At 42.4% G+C, this 13,596-nt stretch overlaps 1 protein-coding gene across 1 annotated transcript; it reads left to right on the forward strand.

Moving 5' to 3' along the window:
• Nucleotides 1-375: 375 nt before the first annotated feature.
• On the forward strand, nucleotides 376-8,479 carry LOC141153307 (lymphotoxin-alpha-like). The gene is made up of 4 exons (XM_073638022.1): nucleotides 376-548; nucleotides 1,668-1,701; nucleotides 5,717-5,755; nucleotides 6,281-8,479. Exons 1-4 carry the CDS (start codon nucleotides 432-434, stop codon nucleotides 6,709-6,711), a joined length of 621 nt encoding a protein of 206 aa, XP_073494123.1. The 5' UTR covers nucleotides 376-431; the 3' UTR covers nucleotides 6,712-8,479.
• The last annotated feature ends 5,117 nt before the right edge of the window (nucleotides 8,480-13,596 follow it).

Here is a 13,596-nt window from a genome sequence, read left to right on the forward strand (position 1 = left end):
CCACTAATTAGGAAGTTCTAACGGATTTGAAATTAACATTTTATTTGTTTGGGGTTTTGTTTGCGACATTTTTTTTTATCTTATTCACTATAAACAGCACTCACAAAATCAGCGCAATAAAGTGAATTATGGAAGGAATGGAGCTGAGTTGTAATACCAGACACAGCCTAGGGACTAGAGTGGCGCTGTTTCTGATCTTAATAATGCATCGTACTGTATATTTAGTCTCATCGCACACTTTTGGTACAGTCTTTAGGAGCATTTTTGGTGCGTGTTTGTCAGTTTCCTGGTTGGGGTAGGGGTTTCCCCTGCTATTTCCTCCCACCTTCTCTTCTGCACTGTTATAAGACAGGTCACTTGTACATTCCTTCTCACTGCTGATTGTCAATAGCTGCCAACCACAGCATCCTTCCAATCTCACTGCTGCCGCTATGACTGTGACATCACCCAGAAGCCCATGGACTTGGCCGAGCACTGCTACTTTAGGATATGGCAGACTGATAGCCCTTTTCTGCCTTGTGTCTCTTGCAGTGGGGTCTCCAGTGAAGGTAAGAGCTCTCATACAAGGTCCCTGCAAGAATTTTTTTTATATATTTTATCCTCTTTTACACAGTTATTAAAACTTTGAATCAGTCATTGCTAAAATATCTATTTTCTAGAAAGTTATATGACAACCCATATAATGACCGATGTAAGAGCTGCTATAAGGACCACCAACGCAAGGGGACCTGGTTGACGCAGTCTTTAGTCTAAATGGTATCATTCAGGATGTTAATGCAGTGGTGCCTAGATATGGATATCCAAAAATGAATTTAGGGGCAGATCTGAATTAATTTAGGGATCCGATCTGGGGTTTAAGAGTCCTGCCAGGGGTCAGAATAAATGTAGGGTTCTGGTCTGGGGTTCAAATTAATTGAGTATATTCTAGGGTTCGAATAACATTGGTTTGGTCTGAGTAAGTTTTAGGGGTCTGGTCTGGGCTTTAAAAAAATCTTTGAGATCTTGGATTTCAGTTAATTTAGGGGGTTGATTTTGGATTTTAATTAATTAATGAATCTGGGTTCTGAATGGTCTGGACTTTGGCATTGAATAAGTTAGGGGCTTGTCTGGGCTCTGAATTAACTCAGGGGTCTGATTTGAGGTCACAATTAATTTTATGGTTCATGGGAAAAAATATTGTGGGGTCTGGGCAGTGTCAGACTGAAGAACATTGGGCCCACCAGAGGATTTGATTCTGAGGGCTCACCTTTCTCCCCCACTCAAGAGCCCCATAGCAGCTGCAAGGTTTGCACTATGATTCTCTGGTTCTCTGGTGGGCCAGTCCAACCCTGGGTCTGAGTTCTGAATGAATTTTCAGGTCTGGTCTGATGCCTCTTTTTGTTTCCATCCTGCATTTTTTATTCACATGGTGGATGGTACCTTTGTGGTAAGATGGTCAGATCATCTGTCAGGTCCAACGGGGAGCTCCCATTCTTGTCCAATTATCAATTTTCAGGCCGTACAGTCAGGTGTACTTTTTTCCTAACTTGATAGGAGAAGATTACTCAATGACTATTATTTAATGGGACAAATTTTGTTTTTGTGCTCAAAATGTATGAATGAATAATTCCAACATCCGTTTGTCTCCATATCTTGGATATATTTTTCAATAAAAATTTTCTTCACAGAGGGAAGCCAAGAAGTCAAGGTCGGCTGATCCAGGTAGAACTACATCTATTTCCCATTCCTTTGATGTCTTATGTTTTTGGTTCCACTGATGGGTCACATGTAAAGGTCTTGGTACATGTGAGGAACAGTAATTGGCGAAGAGGTAGCAGATGCATCCAGGCATTGAAGCCTGATGGGCCCAAAGGCTTTATTGTCACATATTAAGAAACCAGTATTAAAAATGGCAAATGGTAATGCAACCCCAGTCTTAGACTTTTCATTAATACCCTAGAGCATTGAGATATGTCTCTGGTTTCCTATGCTCAAAGAGACACCGGATATGCAAAATGGACATAGGATATAAGTAAGGGCATGAGATTTCCCATTTCAGGTCATCAGTGGCCCTTTGAGGGACAGAGATGCAAAGCTAAGATGAGGTTTGGGCTGAATAGGCAACTAAGGAGAGCAGGTGGGGAGAAGCTTCTGGGAACCGGCTTCTTGGACTAGTCATCTGACATGCCGAGTCCCTGTCAGGCTTTTCAAAGTAACATTCAATATTCAGGCAGAATGTGATATCTAGAAAAGATTCAGAACTAGTTTCAGCACCAGGGAAAGCTTGGTAGATGACATAACCCAATGGGTTTGATGAGATTAGAGCCCATCTGGGCATCTGACTGTCCAAAAAAAGTGTCCAAAATAGAAAGCGGAATGGATGGTTTGACTGTCTTTGTAATTCAGAGTTGAATTTTTGGCATACATAGGGTTCTATGGTTCTCAATCTACACTACTATGTCTAAAGCCCACCATACAATTTAGGCGATATTTAGCCGAACCCACCAATTTCGGTGGGACCATTTGACATTCTGATGTGTATGGGGGACACCTGATTCATCCATCTGAAGAATTGGGCACTTGTAATTTCAATGCCCGAACTTTCTTTCTTTGGGGAAGATAAGCCAAAGGAGTCTAGTAGAGACCTACTCCCCTCTCCACGATGAGAACACATGAATGCTAAGTCAAGCCGTCAGCCATCTCATGTGCATGGCCACCTGTAGGGCAGGGTCGGAAACTTTTTTTTGTACATAGTGTAGATTTCAAAAAAGAAAATCCAACATGAAATACCCGATGTGCCACCGATGTGAAAGTCGTGTAACGTAACCGTTTTATGGGATTTACACTTTCCGGTATCGGACCACTTGTACTCTTGTGTTGTGGATATGTTGGCACCTTTGTGGCTGCCGCTTCCTATTTGGACTCACTGAAAGATGTTGCATCATTCAATCTTATGTAATTTAATGGTTTGAATGTAATTTGCCGTCAAGGCAGTCTACAACTTAACTCTTCCAAATTGTTCACCCATCTGTGAAGCATAGGACAGCTGGGACATGAGGTTTCTTCAAACCAGTGTTCACCGGCTGTCACTGCAGCTGAAACCCTTCTCTCCTACAATTGCGGCAATAAGGGCACACTTTTATGTGCACACCACCCACCTACTAGCTTTGGTGCATGTGCCACAGGTTTGCTGATGCATCTTAGTGCATGAAAATGTCTTAAAAGACCAGTAATTTACTATTATAGATCTAATCTGTTGGATTTTAGCAACTCATCCTTTGTATGTCACGCACAGTGTGGGAAAGACTAAATGCAACACGAAGGGATGAGGCGAGAGTAGCCCAAACACTAGGGAAAGAAGGAGTGGAGACCCCTAAGCAGATCTAATATCACCCTACCTGTCCTATTGTCCCTATATAAATTCCGCACCTATCACCGAACAGGAAACCTAATCCCTGTATATCCCTAGAGCTATGGGTGAGCATGGGTCAGTCCCCATTATAAACTAAAGACAACAAGGGAGACAAACAAAGGGGGGGAAACTTAGCTTGAGCAGACACCAGAGAGATAGCACCAAACGTCCCCCAAGGGCACCAGAGAGGAAGATAGCCGGCTGCTATTGCTCCAAGCCTTCATAAGGGAAAATGAGAATATCACCAGTGACTCCCTGAAGCAGACTGAGTGTTTATAAACACCCAGACTGGGTGTGTCAATCAGAGCAGAAGGGAGGTTGCTGCTGGGTCCAAAAGTGAGAAGGATTAAGAAGGCGTCTGCAATGCCAAGCGCAGTGACCTTCTGCAACCAGATGCAGAGCGACTGTCTGTTACATCTGACACACCCATGACATTGTAGTTTCCACATGACAACGCTTCTGGCTTTTCAATCTTCTCATTGGCATTCACATTGGCCATGAAACAGACAAAACCTACAAGAAACAAAATGAGTATAAGCCCTGCTGTAACTAAATAATTAAAAAGAAAAAGTGCATTTAAATAACATAGGGTTCTTAGTAACATTGTTTTTAATCAAAAACAGCAAAAAAGCCATCCCACCAACGACAAGGTGACCCTATTCCGGACTGTCCCGAATTGGGTCACCTTGCTGTTGGTGAGATGACTTTTATGCTATTTTTGATCAAAAACAGTGTTACTAAGAAGCCTATGTTATTTAAATGCACTTTTGCTTTTTACTTATTTAGTTTCAGCAGGGTTTATACTCAATTTGTTTATTGTAGGTTTTGTCATAGGAACATTCACTGGGTCTGCATATAAATTAGCAATGTACACCATACATGAAAGGTACAAGCTGTGGTATACTTTGTCTGCCTCTAACGGCAGCAATCAGAGCTTGCTCCAATTGCTGCTATTAAACCGCTTAACTGCTGGTATCAATCCCTGACAGCGGCGTATAAGTGGTTAAATCCCATTGAAGCATTCATCCCTAATGGAGTCACTGGCTGGAGACCATGATTTTCACTATGGATTGCAACACTAAAATTATTTAAGCCACAAGATAAAAGCTATAAAGAAAAAAGAAAGCTACATTTCCATTTGGTTGCCACACATCTCCCAAAAAATACAAGAAAAAAGCAGACAAAATGTCACATGTTCGCAAAGTTGAACCATTAAAAATAACAGCTCGGTGCGGAAAAAGCAAGCCCTCACACCGCTCCATCGAGCAGAAAATTAAAAAAGGTACTGGCCTCAGAATAAAGCGACACAAACCAAATTTATTTTAACATACTTCAGAATTTTTTAAGCAACTAAAATGCTATGAAAACGTTGGAATCGTCATAATCGTACTGACCTGGAGAATCATGTTATCATTAGGTCATTACCACACAATAAAAACTGTAAGAATGAAATGAAATAAAAAAAAAATTGAATTGCATTTTTTTTCCCAATATCATCCCAATTGGATTTTTTTTTCAGCTTTTCAGTACATTATATGGTAAATTGAATGGTGCCATTCAAAATTACAACTCTTCCAACCAAAAAACAAGGCCTTATACAAAAAGAGAAAAATAAAAAAAAAAGCTATGGCTCTTAGAAAAGGGAGGGAAAAAACTAAATTGCAAAAGCAAAACAATTGGCTGCATCCTTAAAGGGTTAATGATGCTATTTTAATGCTAAGTATTGTGTTTTAACCTCATTAAAAATTGACATTGTCACATATTGTTTACCACTCTGGTATGTGTAGGCTGTTTTTTTTTTTTAGTCTTCCTGTGTCCTATATTCTAATGTATGTCACAAACAAGTGTCTCATGCAGAGACCAGTGACCTTCATCTGAACATCCTTCTCGCCTTCAAAGCAAAATTTACAAAAGTAGAGAAGAAGGTGGGGGTTCAGATCTCGGTGGGACTATGTAATTCAGATTACTGGGGTCAAAACTAGTAGCAAAGTTTTTTTTTTATCAGTTTCATCATTAAATGCAGATAAATATAGTCGCAAGGATATCAAAGTAACAGGCGGTAAAGCCCACTTGTCCTACTGCCTGCAGCTCAGATGTCTATGTAAAAGAGCTGCACTTCACATTGTACAGGGATGGATCTATGGGCATTTACTGTCTTCATGGACTGATATATGAGACCATATGTGGACAACCTCAATATCTGGGAGTACAGGTCCTTATTTGTTTTTGTTTTTACACAATACAATTAGGTACCGGATATTGCTTCTGTAAATAATATTGTGCTATACTTTGCCACATTCCTAATTCTTCACCTTCCCATTACAGTATTAAGAGTCCCTGAGAAGACTGCAGCTCATTTGCAAGGTAAATATCGGTAATAGAACTATTTTAGGGAACTGGGGAGATAAAAAAAATATATTTCAAGTTACGCTTAAAGGGGTATTCCACGTCAGAAAATCTTTTGTTGTCTGAAGGATCCATCGATGGTATGTTGATTGCAGGTCACCTCTTAACTATTGCTATAATTTGTGGTGGCGTCTGGCAGCAAATGTTCACTTTCCCAACAGCGCCACTATAAGGAGACGTAGAGCATTACACTTTGCCTATGGAATTGAACCGACTGTCTGTACAATCAATGGGTGTGCTAAACCCTCTAGAAATTGGGATGCCCTTTGTGGTTACTCTCTTGTCTGTCTAATAGATATTGGGGACTCTAGGATGGGTTTTACCCGTAAATGTTAGGTAAATATTAGTTGATATTAAGAATTTTGGTGGCCACTTGCCCTTGTACCAAGGCGTCCATGTCATCCCAATCATCAGGTCAGCTGTTCTAGATCACAATTGTAAGGTCAATACTTGACTTCTTTTTTATTGTTTCCTTTCTTACAGCCAATCCATTCATTCAGGACTCATTGGCTTGGACCAACGACACAGACAACTCCTTCAGCCGAGGAAACTTGTCATTTGAGAACAACAAACTGCTCGTGCTGCACCAGGGCCTTTACTTCATATACAGCCAGGCCTTGTTCGGAGGGACACAGTGTCCCCAGCAAAACAAGAATCTTGTCTCCTTAAATGTGATGCTGGATTCCAAAATGGAAAACGACAATGTGATACTTCTCCGAGCATATAAGACCCCTTGCGAACAACTCCAACTGTCACCTAAAAATACGGGAAGCGCTGCAATGTGGAACAGGTCCATATTTCTTGGGGCTGTATTTCAGCTTGAAAAAGGAGACAAATTGTACGTGACAACCACAGGAACAGAATTTCTCAGGAGGGAACCTGGGACAATCTATTTCGGTGCTTATGCCTTTTAAGATTGGGGTTGTGCCCCTCACCAACATCCATGTTTTCCAAACTTAGACCATTTTGGGGCCTCTTGATTAGAATCCTTTCCCCCTTTTTACAACCAGAGCAAAGACATGCAAGGAAGTATGGTGCTCTTCTCTGAAGGACATCAACTTAAATAAATAGGACACTCTGATTTGACTTGGTACTGTGAAAAGTAAAAATGTTCCTGCCCCATCCCATAAGGGTAAAGAAATATATCACTTTAGGTTGCCCTGTCTGGTCATACAACGTTCTGGAATCAAGACTGTTAGATTAAGGCAACCACCTGGAAACCAAAGCTGACAAATCCCTCCAAAATGGCCATAGACCTTTAGATTAAAAGCTTAAAAAAAGTTATGAAAAAAAAATTCATCTCCTCCATGATTGTCTAGTAAATCTTACGTTACCGAAATAGTGTTTGCCAAGGTCAACTATAACGAATCCAATTGCAAAGTTTGTCTCATGGCGAAAATCAATGTCCATATGACCTATTACGGTATACGGACGTCGCGGAGGTTAGTCATCCACTCAAAGAAGCCAAAATGGTAAACTTGAGTTGTCTTTGTGTTACTTTGATCGCCATTCATCTGAATGGCCTCTATGTAATACTAGATTTGGCTAGACGAATCTTCCCAACTTTGCTCTTAGCACAATATATGCAACTCTACCTTCTGCTTGATCCACCAACATAGTCTTGTTTTCTACGACTTCATTAGAAGAAGTCCTACAATAAAGGAGTATTTGGAGCGTTGCGTACCATACCTCCAGATGTAGAGTAGATCCCGCCCAACCCTGTTCCAGTTCTTCGACTAATAGAAGAATGTAATCTTAGAAATGGTGCTCTTCTTTTCTAATTACTTTCGACTGCATGGTAGATATTAGTAGAAGATGTTACTACTGATGTGTCCTTCCTTGTATTTCCTCCTGGTCCCACATATCCTGAGATGAGAGGGGTGATATGACCAGCTTTGTAAAAAATGCCTTTGATACAATGGCCAAAGTTTTATTTTTTTCGAAAGTTGGTCATCTTATGTAAGTAATATCAGGACCAAGGGTGGAAGTAAGGAAGGTTGCATCTGTATGAGCACACTGGCTTGGATATAGGCCATGGATGATCTTAGGAATGTGATGGCACAACCATAAGTCATCCATGTATCATAAGTGTTAATGGGAAATCCACACTAAAATCTAGAACTGTCTCCAGAGGCATCTAGGAAGATTTCACCTTGATGTGTAAGATGTTTTAAGATGGATTTCCTCTCTAAATATTATAGCCTTTAGAAATAATAATACTTAATGTGATAAAGTTTCTTAAATTACACAGGATCTTAAATAAATTAGGAAGCATTCAAAATTATTACTAATTCCTTCCAAAAACATCACCATGGCTGCCCATGGATTAAGTCTGGAATTGCAGCTCTATCGAAGTTAATGAGGCTCAACGGCAATACTACACAAAACCCTTTGGACAGGTGTGGTGCTATTCTTGTAAGACAGTCGTCATACTTTTTAATCTTGTAAGTCATAAATATGTAAAAAAAAATTACCGGGTGTAAATGCCGCTGTTTTCCTGAATCCTTTGATGTCTTCCTCTTTTTCCTGCGCCTCTCCGTTCCTGAGATATGGGCCCTTCTTCCCTGTAAAACTAGTCTTGTTAACAGGTGGGCGTGGCCGTCAGCTTTCCTATGCGTATGCTTCATGTGGACGCCCACTTGGCTAACAAGACTAGATTTATATACAGGGAAGAAGAGGCCATATCTCAGGAACGGAGAGACACAGGAGGAAAAGAAAGATATTACCGGATTCATGAAAACAGCAGCATTTAGATCAGATAATAAAAATACAGATTTATGCCAAGTGACGGGTCCTTGTTAATGTACATGACCAATAAGAATGATTCAAGTTATGCCAAAAATTGTAATACGGACTCATTTTATGTTTTATACTTTTGCACCTTGTCCCTTTTTTTTTCTTTTTCTCAATGATCATGATTTACTCCGACTCTGATCACTACATAATGAGAATATTTTTTTATAGTATTTAATTTTAACAAATATTTTATTATATATATATATTAATTGTATATTATTAGTCAGAACCGTATATGTGCTAGATCTGAATGTGACACTGTGCATGTCCTGGTCAATATGGAGTCATCTAATGAGTCAATAGAACAAGCTAAAAGAAGATATTACAGCAAATTCGGAACTGCGGCACGTGGCAGAAAAGGCACCGAAGTGGTGGCAGAAAAGGGGTAAGGGGTCATAGCAGCACCCAAACCACACTTTTCCTTCTTTTTTACTGCTGCATTTAAGGGGTTCTTCAAATTTAGTAAATTATCACTTATCCACAGGATAGGTGATTACCTGCTGATCATCGGGGTCCCAACTCTTGGACCTCTACCTATCCGAGGAACGAAGCTATAAGAGTTTTCTAACTTGGGACACCCCCGTAATCATACTTCAGACACGTTGAATTTAATCACTCAATCATTTAATTCTCCTAAAAGGTAAGCCACCAGCTTACTCCCCACATGCATGCTCGGCCAGACCGAGTGTGCATGAATCTATGTGAGCGGGGATAAATAACTGTCGGCCGAATGAGCATTTGGTGTATGGGATGAGCTACCGTTAGGAGATGAATGACCAAATCCAGTAACATCCATGTTATACCCCAAGTATAAATAAAGTTGTGCTGCCACCTATTTAGGGCAACTGCTCCTATATCACGGGATAATAAATTAGAATATTATGTTCTATAGAACCACATTGTATAATATTTATGAATGTAAAAAATAAAAAAAAAATTCTTTGTCCTCATAAGCTACTGTATATGATGGCCGAGTGTGAAGAATATTTATATATATATACATACGTATATATATATATATATATATTCTTTTTAATGTGGGCTTTTAGATTAACTTACACTATTGCAATGACGACATGCATTAAAAAAAGCGAAATGTAAAAAAAAATAATAATACGCTTCAATGTTGTATTCAATAAAGATGTGAATAGCGATAATTATTTTTAGATGAATATTTAACGTAGCGACCGAAGGAGCACAAACCGGATGTAAATATTCTAGGCGTATTTATCTTCCCCTATGGACATTGTTCTCGCAACTGAGAGCCTGAAAACATGACAATGTGTCTGCGATGGAACGTTCTGTATATTTATAGCAGTTTTATGATGGCTTTTATAGATATTTTTTTTTAATTAGAAATAAATGTATTTTAACAGATTCAACAAATTCAAAATGTTTTGTGTTTGTTTGTGGGTTGTCAAATGTAGTGAGTACAAAAGTATTCACGCCCTTGTTACCGCGACAGAGAGGAGCCAGAAGACCGCAGCGTCCGATTCCTCCCACTCCTGCACTCACTAGAAGCCTTTCACCTTCATATTAAATTGTGCAGGTTTCTTTCAGCAGTACAGAGGTTAATCTGTTTAGCTATGAGCTCCTGGAAGCTTCCCTGCCTTAAGGCTCGCAGCTGTTCACTGTTAGCCACTCCACTTTCCTATATATACTGGGCTCTGGCTAGCAGTCATCGCCAGAGCTAGCTTCATTGCTGCATGGATAGGAGTTTGGTGGTTTGTTGTGTGGGAAGGCGTTTGACGGATTTTGCTAAGACTGTCGAGTGGTTTAATCCTCTCCTTCTCCTACTTTGGTTTTTCCCCATCATCCACTCCCCGGTGTTAACCTCTGTTCTTTGTGTGCATATATTTGTATGATTGGTACTTTCCTTTATTCCTACTTGTATAACCTTGTTAGTCTGGTTGGTGTATTGTCATACACTACTACTCCCCTCTTCCCTGTGTGGGGGAAGGGAACAGACTGAGGGAGGATTGAGGAGCTCAGACAAGGTACGTGGCCCCGGCGTCTTCACCTTCAGAAGTAATCTGAGGAACAGGGCCAGCTAGGACGCCCCTAGCGTTAGGGACAAAGAAGAAGCCCCTGGTCCTGGGATACCCGACAACAGAGTCATGACAGAAAGGAGGAGACCCAGAACAGAGTCGTGACATTAGCTCTGGCCAAAACCGTTTTCTGATCCATTATGGATCCTATTACTGCTCTGACAGGGCAACTGCAGCAACTTAGCCTGGAGGTGGCAGATCTATGCATTGTCACATTTCAGCACCCTAACACATCAGGTTTGGGGACCATGACTCCCAAGCAACCCCCAGAAGAGCCCAAGATCTCTTTGCTGACAGGTTCTCTGGGGGCTGTGACATGTTTGTTGTCTTCAGGGAGGCCTGTAAGCTGTATTTCAGGTTATATCCTTTCTCCTCTGGAACCGAGGAGCAACGGTTGGGGATAGTAATCTCGCTCCTTCAGGGTGACTCCCAAGCATGGGCATTTTCTTTCCTGACAGACTCCCAGTCGCTCCGGACGGTGGAAGAATTTTTTCTAGAACTGGGTCATATATACGATGACCCCGACCGCATCTCCCTTGCTGAGTCTACGCTACGTCAGCTTCAGCAGGGAGATCGGCTGGTGGAGGAGTATTGTTCTGAGTTTCGGAGGTGGTCCCCTGACACTAAGTGGAATAACTCCACACTCTGTAGTCAATTTTGTCAAGGGCTATTGGTACTAGTGAAGGATGCCCTTTCCTTGTATGAGACTCCAGTCTCTCTTGAAGCGGCCATGTCTCTGGCAATCCGGGTGGATCGCGTCTTCACCAGAGACATAAAGAGGCATCCAAATATGCAGGAGATCCAGGGCCAAGGGAACCCTGGTCTGAGTCAGCTGAGGAGCTCATGCAGTTGGGTGAGGCAACTTGTTCTGTGGATCAAACTGGAGTTTGGCATAAAGGGGAGTATGTTTTTACAGTGGGAGGGAGGGCCATTTTGTGGGTGCTTGTATGACACGCTCCCTGGGGCCGTGAGGTAGTCGGTGCCGGGCCGGTCGGTGCTGGGGATGTCACAGTGGCAGTGACCCGGTCCGTGACCCAGGGCGGTCAATAAAAGGGGAAAAGTAAAAGGAAAGGGGAATAAAGTTTTTAAAGATAATGTTCGTGATGTCACCTGTGGTATGTGGCTATATAAAGCCGCCACTGTGGTGCAGATCCTCTGGAGCTGATGGTGACGCAGCAGAGTTGGTTCAGCTCTCCACAGGCAGAGCTTAGTTCCAGGGCAGTGTATGATGATTTTGTGAGGTAGATATTGCTGGTGCTGTGTAGTGCAGGGTTGGTGATGGCGGAGCAATAATTCCTGGACACAGTGGGGTGCAGTCTTCAAGGTTTTACTCACAGTTATCACGCTGCTCCAGGTTACAACTACCAGATTATAACCGCCCACGTCATCCTGTGTTCACCAAGAAAGGGGTTCAGCAGCTCTCAAGTATTTCAGGAGTACTGTATTTAAATGGGACCCCGTTCTATGTTCCTTCTTCGGTCGTCTTCCTGCGCTGGCTCTCGCCCTCCTGCCCTGCGCCTCACAATCAGTGTCACAAGCCGGTAGCCCCGGGTCTTGTCAGCGTCATGCAGTCCCCTGGATCTTATGCGGCCACCTTTTTGGCGATGTAATTGTGGTAGTCAGCAGCTGCACCTTGCAAGTACAGTAGCCTCCGGTTATCTAGCTGAGCCTGATTATTCTCCACTAGTTTAGGGTCCTGTCCCCTCTGCGGCCTGATCCCTCCATGTCCGTGTAGATTCGGGCGCACGGGTAGCTTCCGCACTCACCGTGCCCCTAGGATCCCCTCTGATTTTGGAGCCTTCCCTCTGCTCCCGTCCTCTTCTCTCAGTCTTTCCTCCTGGGCCTCTCAGACTAGGCCCCTCTCCTCTGCTCTCCTGAGCGGAGCTCCTCCTGAGCTCCCACTCTCAACTGTCTGACTGAACTCTCTCTCTCCTGTACTTACTGCTTCTAGATGGTTCCCTTCCTTCTTATACTCCTACTGACGGGGCTCCCCTGAACTACTTCCTCCACCCACACCCACTACATGGTTCCACCCTCCAGCTAGGGACCAGGGACTGTGCTCTCCCTTAGGAGCAATCTCGCCCTTCCTTACTGAAGTGGAGTATAATAGATGCAAGTGTGTGGGTCCCGGGTGGTACTCAGTCTTTACCTGAGAGTGGGATACCACACCTCTGGGTGAGATGCAGTACCTCTGTGGCGACTGAATCAGCAGGGGCACCACATACCCCCCTGGTAAAACACAGCACGTCCGCGGGCTGGAACAGAGTAAAACAGATGTTAAGACATGCAAAAAATTTTAGAATACATTTACTTAGAAGAACAATATACAATCTTTTTCTTCCCTTTATGGGAGGCACATTTTCTTAAATGTTACATGTTTCTATCTTTATATATATAAAACTTTATAAAAGCACTATTAATAACATTCTTCTTCACACTTATAAAACATTTTTCATAATAAACACATTTTATTTATGGATGTCCTTACCTGAGAGTGGGGTACCACACCTCAGGGTGAGATGCAGTACCTGACCTCGCAGGGGCGCCACACTTGTCCGTCCCTACCTCACCATATACAGCTGCTGGAAAACTAAGGAGCCAGGGTTGCAGGGAGGTGAGCATATCTCCTCCGTGGGTAGCTCACAATTTTTCCTACCGGCTGAAATCCATCTGGGCAAAAATAAGGTGACCATTTCTGCCTTTCTGGACTGTGGAGCTGATTTTAATTTGATCAACACAAGGTTCATCCAAGTCCAAGGCCTCAAACCACATACAATGTCCAGACATATACCTATAATCGCCATCGACTCCGCACCCTTGAGCCGGGGGTATTTTACTCAAGTCATCCAAGGGTTACATCTGCAGGTAAGGGCCATACATTCAGAATGCATTGACTGTTATGTGCTGGAGGGTCTGCCCTCTCCAGTGGTTCTGGGACTGCCTTGGCTCACGCTG

This window comes from Phyllobates terribilis, unplaced genomic scaffold (genome assembly GCF_046119375.1).
Source record: "Phyllobates terribilis strain yellow unplaced genomic scaffold, ASM4611937v1 Scaffold_7__3_contigs__length_470593459, whole genome shotgun sequence".
NCBI classification, from domain to species: domain Eukaryota; kingdom Metazoa; phylum Chordata; class Amphibia; order Anura; family Dendrobatidae; genus Phyllobates; species Phyllobates terribilis.

Bases quoted from the DNA above. Each gene is read 5' to 3' on its own strand.
- LOC141153307 (XM_073638022.1), top strand. From the start codon at position 432: ATGACTGTGACATCACCCAGAAGCCCATGGACTTGGCCGAGCACTGCT. The intron at 549-1,667 runs GTAAGAGCTCTC...TTTTCTTCACAG, and splicing joins CAGTGGGGTCTCCAGTGAAG to AGGGAAGCCAAGAAGTCAAG. The intron at 5,756-6,280 runs GTAAATATCGGT...CCTTTCTTACAG, and splicing joins GACTGCAGCTCATTTGCAAG to CCAATCCATTCATTCAGGAC.